Genomic DNA, 20,700 nt, shown 5'->3' on the forward strand with positions numbered 1-20,700 from the left:
GCCTCTTGATTCATCCTCTGCTGCTCTCTGGAGTAATTGATTTTACTGTTTGAGAGATCCAGTGAAAGCCAGACGATAGCGCCTAATTAGTGCTTGGTGTCACTGTCTTCCCTCTGCTGAGCTTGTAAAACGATCTGGCCCTTCTCTCCATGTTAATGACATTAACATTGAACTGATGCTCATTATGTTCTGTTATCATAAACCTGTAGTCTGTGGATGAGCGTTTACCACAAACTGTCAGACTGTGCTGAGCATCTCAGAGAAACTCTGGCTAAGGATGCATTTTACAGATAACATCTGTTAAAATAGTCTGAATCACCGAGGTTAATTTTTTTTAATGTAGTATACACCGATCAGGCATAACAGTAATATAACTAACATGTGAAGTAAATGACACTGGTTATCTGGTGGGTAAGATATATATTAGGAAGCAAGTGAACATTTGTCTTCAGTGCTGATATGTTAAAAACAGGCAATATGCACAAAATTGAGGGTTTGACCATCATAAGAGTCGAACTGTGATAGCTAAAACTCCAGCTCTTGTTGGGTGTTCCCAGTCTGCACCAGTCATTATCTGTCAAAAGTGGTCCAAGGAAGAAATGGTGAGGAACCACTGACAGGGTCATGGGCAGCCAAGGGTGATTGATCCATGTGGGGAGGGAAGGATGCCTGTGTGGTTTGATCCAGCATACGAGCTACTGTGTCTCAAATTGAAGAGGAAGTTGATGCTGGTTCTGACAGACAGATGTCAGAAATCACAGTGCATCAGGTTCTTGTTTATGGGGCTGCATAGCAGGAGACCAGTCAGTGCTCGTGCTGACCCCTGTCCAACACAGAAAGCCCCACATTGGGCACGTTAGCATCAGAACTGGACCACATAGCAATGGAAGAATGTGACTTGGTCTGATGAATTATGTTTTCTTTTACACTCCAGTGATTTAATATCTGTGACCGGAATAATATTTTACAGTGAAATGATATCTCTGCTTTCTCTAAATTTTATTGACTGCCAATATAATTTTCTTGCAAGGCTATTGCAATGCTTTAGCAGAAGTCTTTCTCCCACTCTATAGTGCATGAGAATTATAACTTCTTTATTTAGAGACAACCTTGTTGAGGGAGTCATGTCAGCATGGCTGGTTTTCTCCATCAATGGAGAATAAACTTGACCCTGACTTTCCAACCAAGCACCTGCAAAGTTTCAAGACTGTATCTTAAACGATGTCTCTTGACGTTAGCTGTCAACAGATTTACTGTTCAGACAATCTTAGCTGTCATAACTGGTGATTTTGTGTCATTCTTTCCTTTTAATTTGAGGTTACTTGATGAACTAATGAACAAACTTGTCTGCAATACCTGTCTGGTGCTAGTTATCTGAAAAGATAGAAGAAATAAATCAAGCCAAACCTAGATTATTACTACCTCTGCTGAGGTGGTTATATTTTTGGTAGTTTTCGCATGTGAGTCATTCTGTCTGTAAACAGAATAGTAAACAGAAAGGTTTTGAATGAATTCTGATAAAAACTTTGTAGAGATGTAGACTGGAGTCAGCGGACTTAACAATCCATTAAAATTTGGCTCACGTTCACCAAGGTCTGTAATGTTCATTTGATAATTCTTTGGTCGAAAATGGACAAAAAAGCCTTAAAATGTAGAAACTATTATTCTTACTATTGTGGCGTTTATTGCCAACACATAAAGATATAAAGTATGTCATATTTGACCTTTGACCTCCCTTTCAAGGCCAATAGATTGATCTGAAGGTCTAAGAGATAATAATGAGCTATATATAATGTGAGCTATTTAAAGTAACAGGTTATATATTAATTTAATGGCATAACAATTTGAATACGTGTGCCATCTTCATGAATAAGTATGTATTTTGTTTGAGAAGCAAAACCAACCTGTGATCAAAAACTTTCCCCCCTTGATGTTTTTCATTACTCATTTAAAATAATTTTACTAAATAATTACTTATGTTCCGTTTCCACATGAATAAAAAGTAATAAAATAATTATACACCAAATTATGTCAAGTCTATTAAAATGGGCTTCAACAGGAGAAATAACAAAAGTTACTTTGCTCTAGTTTTTACTGAAATGCAAATTTCTAGAAGTAAATTTAAGAAGAACAAACAAAACAAAATGAGCAAAATACTTTACTGTTTTCTTACAAGTAATGCCTGGAGAGAGTGAGTGCTAATGCAGTTTTCTTATTTTTCTATTTCTCATATACCTAATAAATCGGCACTGTGGGGAGTGGGGGATACTCCACCACACACGCAGGGGAAAAAGTCAGAAACCGTAACTCCCAAAGGCTGTTTTCACCACCACATTCGCAGCACTCAAACTGATAGCTGCCACCAACTGTAGCCTGCTGTCATGTAGTTGTCGCTGCTGTAATGTAGTATGTCAGCAGGGCTGGTTTACCGAGCGTCTCATTACAGGCAAATCTGTTATAAAGAGAATGAGAGGGGGGGGGGGACCCAATAAAACAAAAGCAAGTGTCTTTGAGCGATAGTATCGCAGCACCATGAGAACACGGGCACATTTTTAAAAAGAAAAGTGAGAAACTGCACCTAGTTCTCCAGCCTGGACAGCAGGCTCCTAACATATAATCACGTTATTGTCAAAACACGCAACACCTTGACAAACTTTAGTGTTTCTTCTTGTCCTACCCCAACACACACACACACACACACACACACACACACACACACACACACACACACACACACACACACACACTGCACAGCATTGACGGTTTCACTTAAGACGCCAAGAAATGGAAAAGGAGAAGTGGGTTACAGAGAGGAGAACAGTAGTCTCAGTCCTGCTGTCTTGTCAACATAATGAAGTCCCCAGGTACCTCCTCCGCAGCTCCCATCATTATTACTGACCACCTCACCCCGAAATATGACTTTACTCCACATTTTCCTTTGTTTCACTCCGACACCATCCCTTTAGTCACTGGAGGAATGTTCTCCTGATATTTATATATATATTTTTGTTCCTATTAATGGCTGAAGGTGAGCTTGTAATGCTGGATAAAAGCACATCGCTGTCACTGCTGTATGCTTTTTAGATGTTTTTATTCACAATAAGTCTGTTTGCTGCTTTAATTCTTTTTTTTTTTTTTTTAATGTTTTTTTTGGTGGAGATTTGCTTTTACATTCAGCTTGAGCACCGTGCCACTAAAACCTTGCCTTCCTGACTTCTGGGCAACAGCAAATTCAGGAGAGGTGCAACCAAATTTTTCATCCGGTTGCGTCCTGCCTTCATTTGACTATTTTTCATCTCCAGATGACATTTTAACACGAATGATTTTTCACGTGGCACGACCTTGAAGCTGTGCCGGAGTTATCGCGCAAGGAGATGGCAGCCGTGCAGACTGATGTGGCAAAAGGAGGGCGAGGTTTTTGCAGAGACAAGTGGTTTCTGGGTAAGAAAAGATGAAGAGGCTGCCAGCCAAGCATGGTGACCAGTCCATTAAAGATCAGTGTGAGGGGAGGAGCCGGGGGAGGAGAAAGGAGGAGAGAGATACTTTGATAAGTGTTGTGCCTGCGTTAACCTTGATGGTGGCTATAGCAGTGGGCTGATGCCAGTAGCAGGGATCTGTTTCGACTGGATTAGATTATTTTTTTCTCTCCCTCTGGCGCTCCAAGAGAAGAAGCAAAAAAATCAATACTTGGGAGCACAGCATGACAGGAGCATCATTTCAGAATTGAAGTGGCTGTCAGGCATTGTCATTTGGTGACTTTTGTTCGCCATTGTACTTTTAAGCCCTCATTTTTCTCCCCCTCCTCGTCCTTTCACTCGTTTCTTCCCCTGCCTATTGTCTGAATTCCCCTGGTGACATTTTATGTTGCAATTTGAAAACTCGAGGGCAAGAGATCAAGTGCAAGAGAATCTCTCTGCAACCAATTGGTGGTGGTGGTGGACCGATTCGCCATCTACTTTTGTTTAGCAACTGCCCCCCTCCCTCCCTCCCTCCCTCCTTTCTCATTTCATCCCCTTGTCTCACTAGACCTCCATTGTGTTCCAGGAGGAATTTATTTGTAGTATATTTGCATTCTCTGATGCCAGACAAGGACAAGCCTGATGTCTCGCCTTCCTCTGGACAGTTTCTCTGCCCGTTCGTAAATGAAACCCTCTGGGAGTGCTTGTCGACGGATGTGAGAAATTGGAGAATCTCGTAGAGCAATAGGCCCAGCCTTGGCGCACTTGTATCCCTGACGTGCCACCAATGTCAAGAGATTGCAAATCAAGTGCTTTAATAATATCTCTGCTGGTTTTATTCCTTCCTCCTGTTCTCCGTCAGAACCTCGAGACCCTGGCTTTGTCAGACGGCGTGTTGAAGGCTCGCCGTGGCACGGCAACACCACTAGACCTTTCTCTGTCGCTCTAATTGATAAACATAGGGCTGATATCTTGTAATGAGCCTCCATTCTCCGGCCTATTATACTGGTTAACCCTCTCAACCCACAGAGGGAGAGAAGGAGGGGAGCCAAGGCATCATCTAACAACTACAGCATTTAGATAAAGCTGACACTAGTACAACGCTGCTGTGTAGATGTGAAAGTCTACTCCTCGTTTTCTAACACCCCCCCACCTCCGCTTATTATTTGTAGTCAACACGGCACAAACACAATCTGTTGGCAGCCTCGGTAACATTTAGCAGCCACAGAAAGCTTGCGTGTTTATGTTTTTCTCTCGTTATAAACTCGGCTTCAGCTGTGATTAAAATTCATGTGATTTTGTTTTTTTTCTTTCTCACGCTTCTTCTCTGCAGGTGCGTGTTGCTTATTTTCCACCATTGTGTGATTTTTAGAGATGATTATTGTTCTTTTCACCCTCCAGTCACGTCTGGCTAGGCCATTTCCTTCCCCAAAACTCCAACACACATCCCTAGTTATTTATTTGAACTGTAGATGAATTGCGGGAGACACGACTCAGCGTAATTGACTCGATTAATGCCAGCCATTATCATTTCGTCTTCAACCAAGCTGTCTCCCTCCGGCAGAGCCAGCACCCACGTTGGCCCGACCCTGTCAGCCAGGCCGTGTAATGGAAGGTGCTGCCCATGATTACAATGTCGCAAGTCATAACGCTCTCACTGGCGGCAAGTTGTGCCCTGGTGGCTGTCTGAGTAGCAGGCAAACGGAGAAGAGTCTCCCATATTTCAACCCCAGCTGAGCATTTTTAACTCGGATGTCCTCGTCTCCCTCTCTCTTTTTTTTAAAGTGTGTTTTCTTATCAAAAATAATCACACTGACTGCTTTAGTGGCTCACAAAAGAGGCATGATATGAACTAAAGTGGAAACAGAAATTTTTAATTTATTTCTTATGTTTCTTTGGCATTCCTTGAAAGGAATGAAAGAACAGTCTGTTTTTAAAATGCCTCCGAATGCCTCTCTTCAGTTTCTGTCCTTTATCCTGTCAGTGCGACCTGTATGCGAGGGAAAGCAAGGTGGTGCCAGCAGGGAGATTTACTTATTCGCTCCAACCTTCATAATAGCATAACATAATAAGTCCTTCATAATACCCCGGCATATTCTCTGACTTCACATCAACGGTATGACCCCTGGAATTAACTGTGACTTGTCTTTTCCACTTAGAAGCAAACCAAAGTTTGGGTTTTAATGGCACTACTTACATGCTGAGCTTTTTAAAAAAAAAAATTGGTTGTTATTTTAAGGTCGAGTCTGTGAACTTGGCCTGTTCTCCCACAGACTTTGGCTTCGGATAGAAGCAAAGCCCATTACAGCATGGAGGGTTTGGGTGTTTGGGCAGGCTCAACACACAGGTGATGAAGTGTTTGTTTATGGTTATGAGTTTGAACCCAGCACTGCTGATTAGTACTGCAGACTTTACATGTCTCACACAGGAGCAGATAGAAGTAGACTCGTTGCAGGCCTGCTACTTGCTATCTGTATAAATGATGGAAACCTGCAAGGAGCTTAATGCATATAACTAAGTAGAAAATTTGGGGACTCACAGATTGTCCCAGATTTAAGGCACCTTTTTCTGTATGAAGTATAGTGACTAGGTCATCGTGCTAGGAAGGTCAGGGCCCCCTTTAATTCCACATAAAGAGACTTAGATTGATAATTAAGCAGCCCACAGAAAAGCCCCTCTGTGATTTATACCTATAGATTTTCTGTCAGATATGAAATGTTGTGCTTGAAATTGAAGAGGAGGGCCCATTATAAAGCGCTTTACCCTTAACTTTGAGGGGGCTTGTTGTATTTGTTCAGCCATGCTTTTGAGTTTAATAGTTACTGTATGACTGCTGCACTAGTCAGTCAGTTTAACGCTAATCTAAAGGTGGTCGATAATAAACAGTCCTATAGCATACCCAGACTACGCGATTAATCATGCAATACAAAGCCCATGTTCTTCTTCTTCTTTGTTTTTTGACTTCTCATCATCAATATGCATGCCACAGTAAGTCACGATTGCAGCCTGAATACACTGTAAAAATTGGTTACGAAAGCTCCAAACACTGTTTCAAATTATAGCCCCTATTGTCAGAAGGTGTTTTAGTTTCAGCATCGCTGCCGAGTTCAAAGGCCCGTTCTGATAACAAATTCAGACAGAGAAAAATGTCCTCCCTGTGCATTGTAGGTATCGTGTGATTTGGTGTGCTGGAGGGCATTAGAAAATACATGTCCACTGTTATTAATCAACATGACACGAGGGCAGAAATGACCCCCTGTGCTTTTCATTTGGTTCTAGTCAGAGTAGAGTTTCTGTATGTGAAAACACCATTGTGCTCATATCTGTGTGGTTTTTGTTTGTGTTATTTACACACAAGAGCACGGTGTAATGTGTGGCACATGCATGTGTGATTTTTGTTTTGTTTTGGGTTTTTTTGGCGATGTGCACTTTATAGATTATGCTAGGGTGTCATTATTAATGTATGTGTGTTTGTTTTCCCTCTCTTTTCCAGTCTAGCTGTGCTCAGTACGCAGCAGACAAACGTGATGAGGAGAAACTGTGCGACCACTTAATCCGTGCGGCCAAGTACCGCGACCATGTGACAGCCACGCAGCTCATCCAGAAGATAGTCAACATCCTGACTGACAAACATGGAGCCTGGGGCGGCTCTTCCATAAGGTAAAACAAAAACTGTGGTTGTGTAAAGACTCAAACAGAGCTGTGCTCCGCTTTCAAATAAGATCAGATTATAAAAAAAGATTATAAAAATGTTTTTATTTATTTATTTCCCCCCTCCCTCACGCTTACATTCGCACAGTATGCTTTAGCTAGTCCATTATTAATCCATTATTTTATTTAGTGTGTGTGTGTGCGTGAACATGTTTTTTTGTCTCATCATTATGTTTTCTTTTTGATAAGCCCGTATAATCGTAAGAATCAAGAAGCAACATTATTACTTTAATTTCATAGAAATGCCTTCAATTGCATCCAATTGTCGGGCTTGAAAATTATTCAAATCGCCGTTATGGTTTTAATCTCATTATCTTTAATCTCAGCCACCAGTACTCATGACTTTGATTAAATTAGATTTGCAAAGGTGAAAATGTCAGCCGCGGGTTGAATGATGCATTGATTCGGGGGGAGAGATGAAAGCCATTTGAACAGCTCAGTTCCCATTAAGAACAGAGGGAACCTTATCCTCTGTGTTTGTTTCGCCAAATAGGCAGCACAGTCCAATGCAGCTATTCCCTAATGATGGCTGTTTGTGCAGGTAGTGTGTAATGGCGAGCTCCAGAGACGGCTGCTGGCTCACGCTTGTTAGGCTGCACTAAGTCTCCAGGGACTCGTCTGGCGAGGGTTAGTTTGCCGTTGGATCAGGAGTCTATCTCTCGCTGCCTTTGTTTTCCTTTTCTATTTGTTTCTGTTTCATATCGGGATCAGGTTATGGTGTATTATTTGTCATATTTTTCCTGCCTTGATCCAATCTCCCTCTCTCCCCTCCTTCCATCGCGCTCTCTCTCTTTCTCTCTGTTTGTCTCTATGTGTACTCACACAAGGCTGCGCCATTTAATATGGATATTGTGTTCTACGAGCTCTGGCTAGAAAAGTCCCCCATTACCGCTGCTTTATGCCGCTGTACTATTGATGGTTTTCCTAATGGCTGCCGATGGGCGCAGGGAGCCATTGGCACTGAGCCTTGGAGTGCAGCGCTCTTTTAATAAATCACAATCAGTCTTGTGCCATTACATCAATATTTTTGGTCAATTACTGTGAAGGTCAGGTGGTGCAGCTTCGCACCAGAGCCGATGGTATGTGGGCATAGGAGAAACATCTGGTGCTGCAAATCTCTGAAAAAAAGAACAAGTAAAAGGAAACGATGAATGTGGGAAAGACAAACAAAAAAACCCCCTTCTGCACACCTGTATACCTGCAGGCTTCCTAATAAAAGATTTTCTTCTTCTTTATTTTTAATTTCATATATACACACAAAGCATGTGGTGCAGCATCATTCCTGATGGTAAATAAGGAAGGGGGGAGGATGGATTCACCCAGTGAAACCCGCAACCTCTTTTCCAGCTGTGAAAATGAAATCCAGGAACACAAAGACAATACGCAGCTATGATTGCATCCTTTTTGTTGCATGGGTGTTAAAAACTGTAGGCTGCCTGCTCACACGCCATAAAACCGTATTCCCCAAAGTTTCCATTCAATAAAGGGTCTGAAAATGAAAATATTATTTTCTCACAAGCTGATGGGAATTGTTGTTTCCTCACGGCAGGCATCTAATATCTTGTGACACAGTGTGACCTGCCTGAATGCAATTTGTGTCTTAATATCCAGCTTACAGCCGCCCTGGCCTCTGGAGAAAAGAGGTGTTAGGTGATTTTCCTTTTTCCATTCCCCTCTGCTTCCTCTCTGTCTGCAGTTCTGTCTTTCTGTCAGTCTTTCACCACATGTAGTTCCTTGTCCCCTTTTCCCTCACTCTTTGTCCTTTTGCTCTTTCTTGTTTCACACCCACTTCAGTTGTATCACTGAGTGTCCGAGGAGGAATCCTTTCACCAGACAAAGGGTGTCTATCTTTTTTTTTATGCCCTTGTCTGTCATCTAGTTTCAAGACACAGACAGATCCACGGTCAGACAGATAGGTTGACTACCTGTTCATCCATGCATTTGTGTCCCAGCACCTTGAGACTCAGGTGTACAACATGTCAGCCTGCTGTCTTTTTAAGAGAGGAAAAAGTAAATGAATAGCTAGCAAGATGATCACAAATGAAACAACTGTCAGATATCCTTCTTTTTTTTTTTCTTTTTTTTGCTCACTCCACTTTTCCCCTCCTTTTTGGAGCTTGGGTCCACCGAGCATCAAGCCTGCTGTGGTGTTTATTTGGGTCAGGAATCATCTTTCATGTATATGACACCTAGACAAAGTCGACAGACAGAGGGGAGATGAGGGCAGATGATGGAGAACGCCAACTCGCGGTCTCTGGGGACAGACACTACTCTCCTCTTTTTCCCCTCTCATACCTTCTCTTTATTGCATTCTAATAGGCTGACTAATGTACCATGGAAATTCACTCTGGATGCTGGAAGCAGAGAAAGTAAAAGGAAGGTGGCTGCAGCTGGAAAAAGATTGTGTGATGTAGAAGAAGTGTGCATACTTTTTTTTTTTTTTTTTTTTTTTTTTAACCAGAGCAGTTGTTTATTGATGTCACCAGTCTCTCTGAGACAAATGCAAACATTATTCAAGTTGCACGTGCAAGCTTGCAACGGTATCCTTTTATTTCCACTTTACTTCAAAAATCCTCACCTACAGCGAGCCCCTCCAGACACACACACACACACACACACACACACACACACACACACACACACACACACACACACACACACACACCTCTTGAGCACCGACTCCTCTCCCTCTGCTCCTCCTTCCTCATATAAGCAGCTCATTTTCTGCAGCACCGCTGCTCTAATGGACGCCCTTAGGCTAGAGGCTTCCCAGCCAAGGGACATCCATCTTTTGGCATGTCACACTCCCGCCCGGCAAAAAATCTTTGTGATGTGCACTCCAATTTTTCTTCAGTAAATCAAATCTTCCTTCCTTCAGAAAGATGAATGCTTTAGGGTTGGAGTGTTATAGAGAAAATCAATGCCGGCAAAATTGAAACAGTATGCCCCCGTATTGATCGGCCTTGTGAGATCGAAAACCAACAGCTTTGTAACTGTTCCAGTGGACAGTTAGCTGACCTGTAATGGACAAACTATTGATATTAGCATTACTATTTTATCTTGTGCTACGTCATTTCACCAGTGCACTGTTGAGGGGAAAGAGGCCGGAGCTTAACATTCCCAGAAAAGCTTTTTTCCCTCCTTTTTAGGCAGTGATACATCATGACATGAGACGCACAAAATGCCGTGGAGACACTGGCATGCCACTTCAGTTGTTAAATGATTGGATTTATTCCAGTTTTGCTTTGCTTCAGCTGTTACGGTATGGGCAGTAGTATTGTGTCTTATGTTAATGCTGTTTGAGCACAGGCACAGTATTTAGTCGTCCTCCTTCATTCACGACCACAAACCTCTGCTGCTTGTTTTTTAAATTTAATGAGATCGAACTAGTTTTAGATTGCATTAACTAACTTTCTGAGCACAGATGATGGTCAAAATTTCCTGTAGCCCAATCAAAAATCACCACATGTGATGAATGCTTTTTGTCACGTTGTCAGAATGGAAAACTGAGAAATCATAATAACCAGTGTTTTTTGTTTGTTTGTTTGTTTTGGCAGTGTCTACTTGAGAAGCACTGAAATAAGATGCCGAATACAAATCTCTGAATTACAATAAATTCTTATGACACATAGTTACTGTTACTACGGTGAGAACGTTCACGTTCACATTTTATTTATTTGTTTATTTCAGTAAACGACCGCATGAGAAGCTGCGGCAGCCAGATTAATCTCCACTTGTACGCTTTCATTCCAGACTTAAATCACAATTATGATACATAATACTGAATGTAATGCATGTGTTAAAGCTGAGGTCTGCACAGTGTCTGCTCTGCGTTGCGTGCTCGCTTTATGGACACACTGTACATTAAGGCTGCACTGGTACTGTGGATGCAGGGCTGAAAAAGGAAATGGGACTCTGGCATGTCATTGGAGATTATAACCATAGGAAACAAGAGCATAACAGTTTAGAATACACTGACTCTCGGAAATGCGTGACACGAGAGGGGCAGGAAGACGGGGAGAGAGAGCGAGATGAGGAGAAGGATGAAACAAAGCACTGGAGAGAGAGAGAGAGATCTGTTACAGGAGGATCAAAAGTTTAGATGGAGACAAAGACAAGATGGTGGCATTTCTCTACACCATCCTTCCATCCTTTCACAGAGCCATTTAGATGATCGATTTTGCAAATCTGAATGTTAAATGTTGAGCGAGTACATAGCTGTGTATCTATCAGACACCCCGATTTGCTTTGTGTTTGGATAAAGAATAAACAGATCATTCTTTAGTGATTTTTTTAAAAAAAAACTATTTCCAGTTGGATTACTTTTTGCAATCCAAATTTATTATTAAATCATTTAGTTTCAGTTTTAAAAGCCAAAACGGGTTGGCTTTAACATTTCATTTAAAATGGGATAAGCCCTAAAATACGACTGCGTTGATTTATATAGGGAAAAACCGTTTCCTTGTGTAGAATTAGCTACTAATTTTTAACTGCTAATGGCCTTTTGGTTTGCTTATAAATACTCGGGAGTCTAAACACAAACATGACCCAATGTACTGAGCTTTGGCAGCTGTAGCGGTGCGTAGCTTCCATGTCGTCTGAGGCAGAGACAGTTGTTTCCTTTAGTCCAGGTCCTGACTTCTTCAAAACCAATTAGTTGGGGCTCGAGTTGTGATCATCCATCTGCCTTCATACAGCCATAAACATATAGCATAAACATACTACGCGAAGCAATACAAGGCTGCCTTCAGCTATGTTCATCTCTGTAAACGAGACGCTCTGTAGCGCACAGACGGTCTCCAGCACCCAAGTCCTTAAACGGGTTTAACATAAAAACCTCCAATTCATTAATCACTGACTGCGACGTGCGTCTGGCACTTGGACAAAAAGGATGTTCCTTAAATCTCTGGGGAAGCTGTTCAAGTTTGACAGACATGCGTTCCATCAGTTACATAAAATAACGTGCCACGAATGCCCTACCATGCAGTCTGGCTCATAGATATGAATTAGAATATAGCCTTAATGATAACATTTACCTCTACTGTATATACACTACAGTGGCTGGGCCTGTAAGGAATAGTAACAACATGTCATGGTGAAACATATTAACAGCTGATGATGTCCATATGTTACCATGGTTAAGTGAGGCGGTATAGACCGAGGCTCAAAAAACTACACTTAGATCACTTAAAATGACAACAATAGGATATTGGTTAGGTCGAAATGGGTATTTTTAATCATTATCCTTTAAATTATTTTTATTATTATTGTTTTATTTATTTTTTTAAAAATGTAGTGTAGCGGTTACGCATCATGTCTGAGCTGGCCGCATACTGTATATGCACCTATGACACAGCTTTCCTTAGCATGTCATTTAATGTGCAGGTGAGAGAGAATAAGAGGTACACCTGTACACACCAATTGACTTTGCACCTCACTTGAAGTTGTGTGTGGGTAATACAATCGCAGTGCAGCCCATGAATGCAAAAAAAAAAAGCAATAAACATGTCCTTCATGTCCTTCATGGCCTATCACAAATGGCTAACTTAGAAAAAAAATATCAACACTGTTTCTATACAGTTGGCTACATAATAAAAGGCAGGCTGCAAGTTCAAACTTCAAGGCATTTCCAGCAGTGGGACGCATCACCAGAGGCATTTCTGCTACAGGCTGTATGTAAAAGATGGAAGTAGCCATTGTGGTGTCACATGTTGGTTTGCAAAGCCTGAATCGGAGCCTTTTCACAGTTTCCTTCCTTTTATTTTGAAACTAATGTGAAGAATTTGGGGGAAGATCTTGCTCGCCACATCCAGGATCCGTATAGGATATCAGCTCTTCAGTCACACAGTAAAGCATGCTTTATCTGTGGTTCAACTCAAATGGGGATCAGGTATTTATTTAAACAATGAATATCACTTTTTTTCCAGTGACGCTTTAAAGCTAAGTAATATTTACTGCTTGAATCTAGCTTTTGAACTCTCCCCTTGCTAGCCATGAAAAAGTATTCACGTTTAAGGCACTTCCATATTTATTTCACTTTTCAGACCCATCTTTTATATACAGTTTATCAGCGCAGCATTGCTGCTTCTCTGCCTGCTACAGTCACCCACTCTGGTCGCATCATAAGATCAGACTGCTCAAGGCAAGGTAATTAGCATGCTAACTTTAGTAGCTATTTCTGCAATAAAATACACAGACATCAGACACAATGTCACGCTCTAATTTCATCACTTTATCACTTCATCTTCAAGTCCTTGTTTTTCTCTAACTTCCCGGTATCTTAGAAATGTTCGGGACTGCCAGTTGGAAGTATGAAAGAAGGTCACGATACCAGAAAGAACAATTACACCACCCCTAGCTTCCTGCCTCGCTGCTCACAGCCAGGCAGGATTCAGTAGCAACTATCAGATTTATGAGTTTCATATACCTTAAGAAAGTATATGGCCTTGGTGGAGCAAGGTCACGATAAAAGGGTGCTGATCAATATCTGAATGAAAAGCCATTTGGGAAGTTTTTAGGGCTTTTCCCCTCCTTTCTCCCTGGATGCAATATCTGCAGAGTATCGATTGTTCCGGGGCCAGTAGTTAGTCAAAGGCTATCTCCTTTGACTAACCCCTTTGCAGCGTGTCAGCCCCCCTTCTTCCTCTTGATAGATTGGTATGCTTCCAGCCACTGTAATTACACCATGGGACCAGCAGGTCATTTATTTTGCTACTTTCAACATTCCCCCCCCCCCATCCAAAAAAAATTGCCTTTATCTTTAGAATCCAGCACTTTGTCGTGCAGCTATAGGAGAAGAAAAGGACATAAAACAACAAGGTTCCCTCCTATAGAAAGGGTAGTATTGTGAAGACGAAGGATTGCCTTTACTTGTAGATTTACTTCACAGCCCCTGTGTCTGAGTTCAAGTTCAATCCGGATAAGTTTGACGGGTAAGCTCGGCGACGTTTAGAGTTAATACTAGTTATTAATGCTGATACTAATATTAATGGGCTGAATTTTTAAAACAGTGGTTAAAAAATAAAAACAAGACTCTAACCGTATCTTCAGTGACTTCTTATTACTGAAGCATATTCAGGCTCAAACACTTCAGTCCACTTTGATAAACCTGTATAATCTAATTTAAAACTGTAATTCTTCCATAAATTGTTATATTGCAATATGATAAAAATGATAAAATATGTATTTGTAAAGGGGAAATTTATGTGTGCACGTGCTGATGTTAATTGCATTTTTTTCTTCTTCTCCAAATCGAGATAACTAACAGGGTCATTATAGTTACTGCTGCACTTGACACACACATGCACACACTCTGGATTATCAGTGGTGTAATTCACGCAGCCACATGATGGAGAGAGGGGAGGAGGTGCTCGTGAATAGGCGACAGCCCTACATGAGGTTGTCGAGTGTTGTAGTGGTTCTTTGGGGCACTGAAGGAAAAAGCATAATAGACCTACTGTCTACATAGAGTGGAAAAGAGAGGAGAACATGTGCTACTAAGTTTCCCAAAAGATTGTTTGTAATTTGGTGTAATTTAAATGTAATAAACTGATGTATTATTTTAGAATTTTCCTTTTTTGTCCCGGAGAATTTGAAATCACCTGCCTTGTTTTAAAAGTTTTAAAACTGATATTTCACAAATGTCCTCTTCTTTTTATTTTAATGTCAGGCTCCTGAGTTAGTTTTGTCGTTCAAGGTGCGAGGTTAAACATGACCCCAAGTTTGTGTTATGAATGGGGACCTTCAGACTCCTTTGGGGGGGGAAGCCCTTTTCCTCAGACTTCCTATCTCAGCTGACCTTGAGCTTCTCCCCTATGTTTTTCTTTGGGGGAGTGTGTGTTAGAAATGTGGGTACGTGTTCAGATTTGTCACAGCATTCAAGATCAGCTCTGAAAGCTAGAGGTCAGAAGATTATTACAATGGGACAGTAATGGCAGAATTATGCAACTCCGGTCCAGTGGATGCCCTCATTACCTAGCAGTACTGATGATAAATGGCCTTAAATGCATGTTGTCAAAATGGCAGGAAAAATGTGACTCTTCATCAAAAATACAGATGGTACCACTTCATTGCTGTCACAGTGGAAGTCTGCGGATGCTATTTAGTATGTATTTGATATTTAGATGATACTTATCAGCAAAAAAAAAAAAAGGAGCTGAAGCTGGGAGCAGAAGCTGGACGGGTTTTCTTTAAATGTTTTCACAGCACGGTAAACGATCCTGTCTTTGGTCAATATTTACTGCTTTACTAATCCAGCACTTTTCCTTTTACGTCCCATGAAATCTGATATAATTAGTGTGTAATCATCTAGCCTTTGTTGGTGAATTTACTCTGAGTGTAATTGCTGCTAATTGGAAGCCTCACAGTAAGCTGATGGTAATTAGGGCTTGATTTGCATTATTTCATTTGGCTGCACTGCATTGTGGGGAGTCTGCAGCCTTTTGCCATCCACCCATGGGAGTGCTTTGATCCTCACAAGCTGGTGATGTTGCAGAGATGCAATATCATGCTCTCTTTTATCAGATCACTTTTTGAAAGCTCTTGGATGAATTGGAGTTAATTGGAAGGAGTGGTAGCGGCTTACGTTGTGCCAGTAATGAGAGCTTGAGCGCTCTGGTGTGTTAGGGAGTGAACACTAGGGTGATAAAAGCAAAGCAAGTGAACATACAGGGACTTTTCATAGATGTTAGGTAAGGAATTCACCCGCACTGAAGGCTTTTACCTCTTTTTTTCCCCCCTCTCTAAACATATTAATATTCTTTAATTAGATACGTTTTAATAATTTTCTCATTACGGCCCTCGTGTAATGTTGGGTTAAGCTTATATTAAAAAAAGACAAATTAAATGACTTTATACTGTGATTAATAGTAAGGATAGGCAAGATTACATGTGCACTGTCATTTAAGGGGATGAGATGGAAATGTCGTCGTGTCTGTGACCCTGGTATCACCTCTGGTGAATCTGGTAAACAACATTAGCAGAGGTAAATTAACATCCACATATGTAGATGGTGTCCTGTACACCTCATTGTAGCGGGAAGGATAGGCATTGATGCACATGTAGAAAATCACTCCGGCAAGACTTAATCATGCCAAACAATTTCAGCGGGAAGGTATTTGGCCCTGTTTCATTTTAATTTGAGTCTGGAGAGCCCATCGAGGCGATCGCTGCCACCGTTTGACAAAGAGCCAGTCCTCCAGCAACCAGTCCTCAACATGACAAATCCTCAATCTTCTTCGCTCTCTCCCGTTTCTTCTAAACACATGGTTTATGCAAATCAAAGCAAAATGATCTTGGGGATAGCAGCAATGTTTGAGCAATTTGAGGGCTGCCAATAGGAACTGGCATTAATATAAAATAAGCAAGGGAGGAAAATCTCCGGTGCATATGCAGGTCTCATTGACTGTATCCAAATGAATTTAGCAGAAAGGTTATGAATGACTGTTTGTGGCAAAGTGCAGTCGCTTGTGGTGATATATGAAAGTAGATTCACTCTGCGTGTCACGCTCGCTGTGGTAAAGGTCATTTTATCATTTACATACCGTTTTTAATAGAAACCTGTGCGAACCTAGATTTCTCCTGCCTCTTTCTTCGTGTTCACCCATAAAATGTAGAAAATGCTAAAATCAAGCAAAACATAATAGCGTCAGGAAGGCAGTTGGATGATTATTATTTATTTTTTTTTGTATTTTGATATTTTAAAATAAAATAAAAAAACAACAACAAAAACTGAAAATAGCAGCCCAAAAAAGCCCCAAAATAGTCCTCATTTCTCCTGGTCTTTAAATCCTGAATGCTGGCACAGAGCTAACTGTACTATCAGACTTTAAGGACTCGCAGACAGAATCTATTAACATGTTTAAATGCCACATTTATTAATAGTAAAAAGTTCTGGGACTCAAAAATAAGTATTTAGAAACCCAGAAATATCAGTAGTTTATGATTATTAATAGAGAGGACATTATTCGAAATCTAAATCTTTATTTTGATTTTGGTACAATAAAATCAAAAGGACCATAAAGTCATATGCAGTCCTATTCAGAAAGTGTCAACACATCTTATTAAACTTTTTTTCTATGGGCAAAATTTTTAAGAAGAGAATTTCTAATAAATAAACAGTATAAAAATATAAATATATGTGTGTGTGTGTGTGTGTGTGTGTGTGTGTGTGTGTGTGTTACTGTATGTTGCCTAATTAAACTCTGCCTACTCACTAAGGGGATTATGGGTTAGTGAAGCATGCATGTGTAATAGTCAATAAAACAAAGTAAACAAAAGATATCCAGACTTAAAAGGTTAAGTTATGTATAAAAAGGGAAAAAAACACTTTGTATTTGGTTGAAATCACAATATTTGAGCTGGGAATAAGTGTTATAGACCTTTTATGGACAAACCCTTTCAAAACATGTTTAAATATTGTAATTTCACTCAACAGCCATCATATCGAGATCCTTAAATAACTTTGATTCTTGATTTTTATTTGGGTAGACGCCACTTGTGTGTGTATACATGGGAACAGTTAATAGTAGAAGAGGTAATATAATTCACTTAGCCCTCCACTTTTCTAAACTTCCCCCCCACAAATAAGCATTTCATTAATCCTGATGCAACCGCTTCATACTGACTGAATACGTCTCACAATTAAAGCATTTATTTATTATGTCACCTAACTGTGCCAGATCTACTTGGACTCGTCCTTTGTTTTGATGTAAATGGAGAATTTAGTAGCACAACTGAAATCTTAAAGAGCCCAACTAGTAAAATATTTCCTCGCAGTGGCGTTGATGGTTTGTGTTGAGTTGATTAAATTGGGGGGGTAGCTGTTCTGTTTACAGATTAGAGAGAAAAATCGGGGCTACACAAAAGGAGAAACTTGCACTCCGCCATTTGTTCTGTGTGTTGGTAAACTTCCATCCAAAGATGTTTTTGAAAAAAGGAAAAAAGAAAGAAAAGAAGGTAAATAGAATTTACAGCCTCACATAAAATTCTTGTGCAGTAGCCAATGTGGTCCACATTAGAAAAGCTTAGCATGGCTCAACGTTTCCTCCATAACGCACAAACACACAGCCCCATGTACGGCTTGAAAGCACTGGTGTATACAGCATGAAAGTACTGCTCATACTTGAAATCATGCACGCAGACGGCCTCTGATTCTCCACCACTTTGATCAGCTGCCGGCGCTCACTTCCGGCTTAAGGAGCGGGCCTTCCAGACACCTTTTTATGACCGAACTAATTACTAATTACACAAGTGGTTGGCGCGAGCCACAGCACAACGTGGGCCCTTTTGTTATTTTAATTGTTGTTATTTTGAAGAATGGTGCTTCAGTAAATTCTGCCAAGGATACCAGAGGAGGATGGATGAGCCCTGAATAATTTATTATCTTTGTGGAAACACACTCAGCTTGTGTTGGGGGGGATTGCATAGTGCTGTACATCTCCATTCTTGTTATAGCGGCGCTCGTATTGGGGATTGATGACGAGGTATCTTTCATCGTACGTCCACCTCTTCTAGCAGCCTATCATTAGGGCTTCCACTGTCGCCTCTGCCCTGGATGAATATGAGTGGCAAACGCAGTCCGCTCCATGCCGTAACTAATTACTCCAGGCAGTGGTTCCCCCTCCTGATGGATTAATGTGTATTGTGTGAACTGGACAGATCCCCACCTTCCATGAGATGAGAGACGAGCCCATCCCGATTCAGAGGCGCTTGCACAACCTTGATAATTATTTCCATAGATGAATGAAATTGCAGGCGGGATGATGAAGTGGCCATTTGCGTGCGGGGGCTATCACATGCAAACATAGAGCACAGGCTTTGTCACCACTGAGAAATCTGGTCCTGCACAGATCTCTGTCCCCAGCGTCGGTCTAGCTTGCATTCAGCACACACACGCTCGCTTTCAATTCACAGCTCTGAATATACAACATCAATATTCATTTTCTCCAGTTTTTGGTTTCATGGCTAAACATTTTCATGCATTATTTCTATCTACTCTACTATAAATATATGCCGAGCAGCTGCCACTGTCCACTTGTCAGCCGTTTGAGACTGATTTTTTTCCTCCCCCTTTTTAAAAAAAAAAAAATCTAGATAAATCAAATAATCAGTGGTTTTCATTAGCTAGGGCGTGCAGGGTTTTAAAGGACCTGCTTGGAAATTGTATTTATTTTCTTGCGTATAGCTCTTTTCCCTTTTAGAGGCCCCTGTGTGATCATTGGTGTTGGACTGAAGATTTGTGAGGAGCTCCCGGCCGGAGCGGCGTTCAGTAGTAGATCGCATAAAGCATGCTGGGGTTCTCCCGTCGTAGCCAATGCCACTGAAACCATAAACCGTGTCTTCCTACAACTTTAACCTTCACACAATTCACTTCAGCCTCTTATGAGCAAAAGGTTTTTATAAATTTTTACTTCGTAATGTTTAAGGATTGCTTTTTGTCATCACTGATGACTTAAAGTAGACTTGGTTTTACTGGCTTCTAGGATCAACATAGTCAAAGATGTAACATGTAAATGTAATGAGAGCGGATTCTGCTGATTAATAAGACGTATTTTTCACACACCAGAGAAAACATTTACATTACCTCACTAACGGCGAAGCAGCTCTCTAAGCTCAGTTCAGTGACATCAGCGTAATGCCAGATGAGAATTTCTATACTTCCTAATTTTTCCCCTTTGAAACATTTAGTTCAAGAAAAAGGACTATTTGACTTGAGTCAGTTAGGATTTAGTCTCACTAAATAGCCAAGAACATGTTATTTTTTCCTCCAGTCTGAGTTTTTCATCATTACATTTAAACAGTTACAGTTTTTCTTGCTGCCTAGTTACCAAAGGAACTGATTTCCTAATAAAAAGAAAAGAAATAAAAGCACCTAAACAGAACAAAATGACTGCTGCGACACTTTGTTGTGCCTTCAGTCTCTTGATTTCACTAATATTTTAAATAATAAAAATAGAAGTTCTTATATAGCCTGCGTCACCGTCCTCATTAAAAGTTAACACTTTCCTTTCCTTGAGAGCAGAATAATTACTGATCAGTTCTGGTAAAGGATGATGTACTTCGGGGACAAATATTGAACTCATAGACATTGATTAATATTGGTAATGCTAACCATCCTAGTGTTTGTAATGGCCTTTCCGTATCATGCTAGCTATAACTTTGACAAGAGGTGTCCTGCTGGGCTTGGGATGAGCCTGGAATGAAAGTGCGTGCCACAACTGTGTGTGCAAAATGATCACACTGTCGTTTACTCTTTGAACTGTGATGGCGCACACTTACTCAGCTCCTCTTCCCAAAGAGCGAATCAAAAGAGTGGGATAAAACTAAAAAAAGAGAGCACCTTTGCTTCTGGGATGGAGAGCCTCATTGTCAGGGGCAGGGATACAATAATGTGGGATTTCAGCTTGTGTGTAAGTGAATGTTTTTAAAGACAAATTCTAAGAGTTTGGTGGGGGGGAGCCCTCCAAACACAATGCTGGCTTTATGTATGCTTGCTCGGACCAAGTGCTAATGCTGGGCTGCTATACCATGC

The 20,700-nt window shown here is 40.9% G+C and overlaps 1 protein-coding gene across 1 annotated transcript in view; it reads left to right on the forward strand.

Moving 5' to 3' along the window:
* The window catches only part of lrba (LPS responsive beige-like anchor protein), a 178,107-nt gene that overhangs the window by 83,139 nt on the left and 74,268 nt on the right, over nt 1-20,700 (forward strand). The window contains 1 exon segment of the mRNA XM_040023850.1: nt 6,952-7,118. Coding sequence (XP_039879784.1) covers nt 6,952-7,118 — 167 coding nt within the window.

Source organism: Simochromis diagramma, unplaced genomic scaffold, assembly GCF_900408965.1.
Source record: "Simochromis diagramma unplaced genomic scaffold, fSimDia1.1 OVJJ01000302.1, whole genome shotgun sequence".
In the NCBI taxonomy this organism is placed as follows: domain Eukaryota; kingdom Metazoa; phylum Chordata; class Actinopteri; order Cichliformes; family Cichlidae; genus Simochromis; species Simochromis diagramma.